Consider the following 506-nt stretch of genomic DNA (forward strand, 5'->3'; position numbering starts at 1 on the left):
TTCCGGTGTCGGAGAGACATGATTAACTCAGCAATGAGCTCGTTACTAATCAATTACAACTTGGCGAAACAAGAAGTCTGCTCTGTGTATGATCATCTGAGTGTTTGGGTACCTGGGTTTATAGGGGTATGGTATGGGATTAGCGGCTTATAGCGACCGAGAGGATTGTCAACCCTGAATAACGCGAAACAAATAGCAAATTTGGCTATTTCCCCGCGTTTTTGCGCCGAATAACATCGTGATATCTGCTCTTCATTTAGCCAGTTTTTCTAAGAAGAAAATTGACACATAAAACACGTTTTTTGTTCACAAAAATAACATTTCTTGAAAGATATAAAACCAAGTGTTATTCTGGAATTCTTACAAGAAGGCAACATTATTAGTTGGCCTTCTAAAGCAATTATAATACGTGCCGGCTGGGAGCCGGGCTTCGGTCGGAACCTACCATTCGGAAAAGCCGGCTGAGAGCCGGACTTCGAGCGCAAAGGGTTAAAGCCTGAATCGTC

The 506-nt window shown here is 42.7% G+C and overlaps 1 protein-coding gene across 1 annotated transcript in view; it reads right to left on the bottom strand.

The window, feature by feature from the left end:
* LOC137650716 (piggyBac transposable element-derived protein 4-like) overlaps positions 1-20 on the bottom strand; it is a 1,044-nt gene extending 1,024 nt beyond the window's left edge. Inside the window, exon 1 of the mRNA XM_068383879.1 lies at positions 1-20. This exon is cut by the window's left edge and continues 1,024 nt beyond it. Within this exon, the coding sequence (XP_068239980.1) occupies positions 1-20 (20 nt within the window).
* Positions 21-506: the final 486 nt, after the last annotated feature.

This window comes from Palaemon carinicauda, chromosome 12 (genome assembly GCF_036898095.1).
Source record: "Palaemon carinicauda isolate YSFRI2023 chromosome 12, ASM3689809v2, whole genome shotgun sequence".
Lineage (NCBI taxonomy): Eukaryota > Metazoa > Arthropoda > Malacostraca > Decapoda > Palaemonidae > Palaemon > Palaemon carinicauda.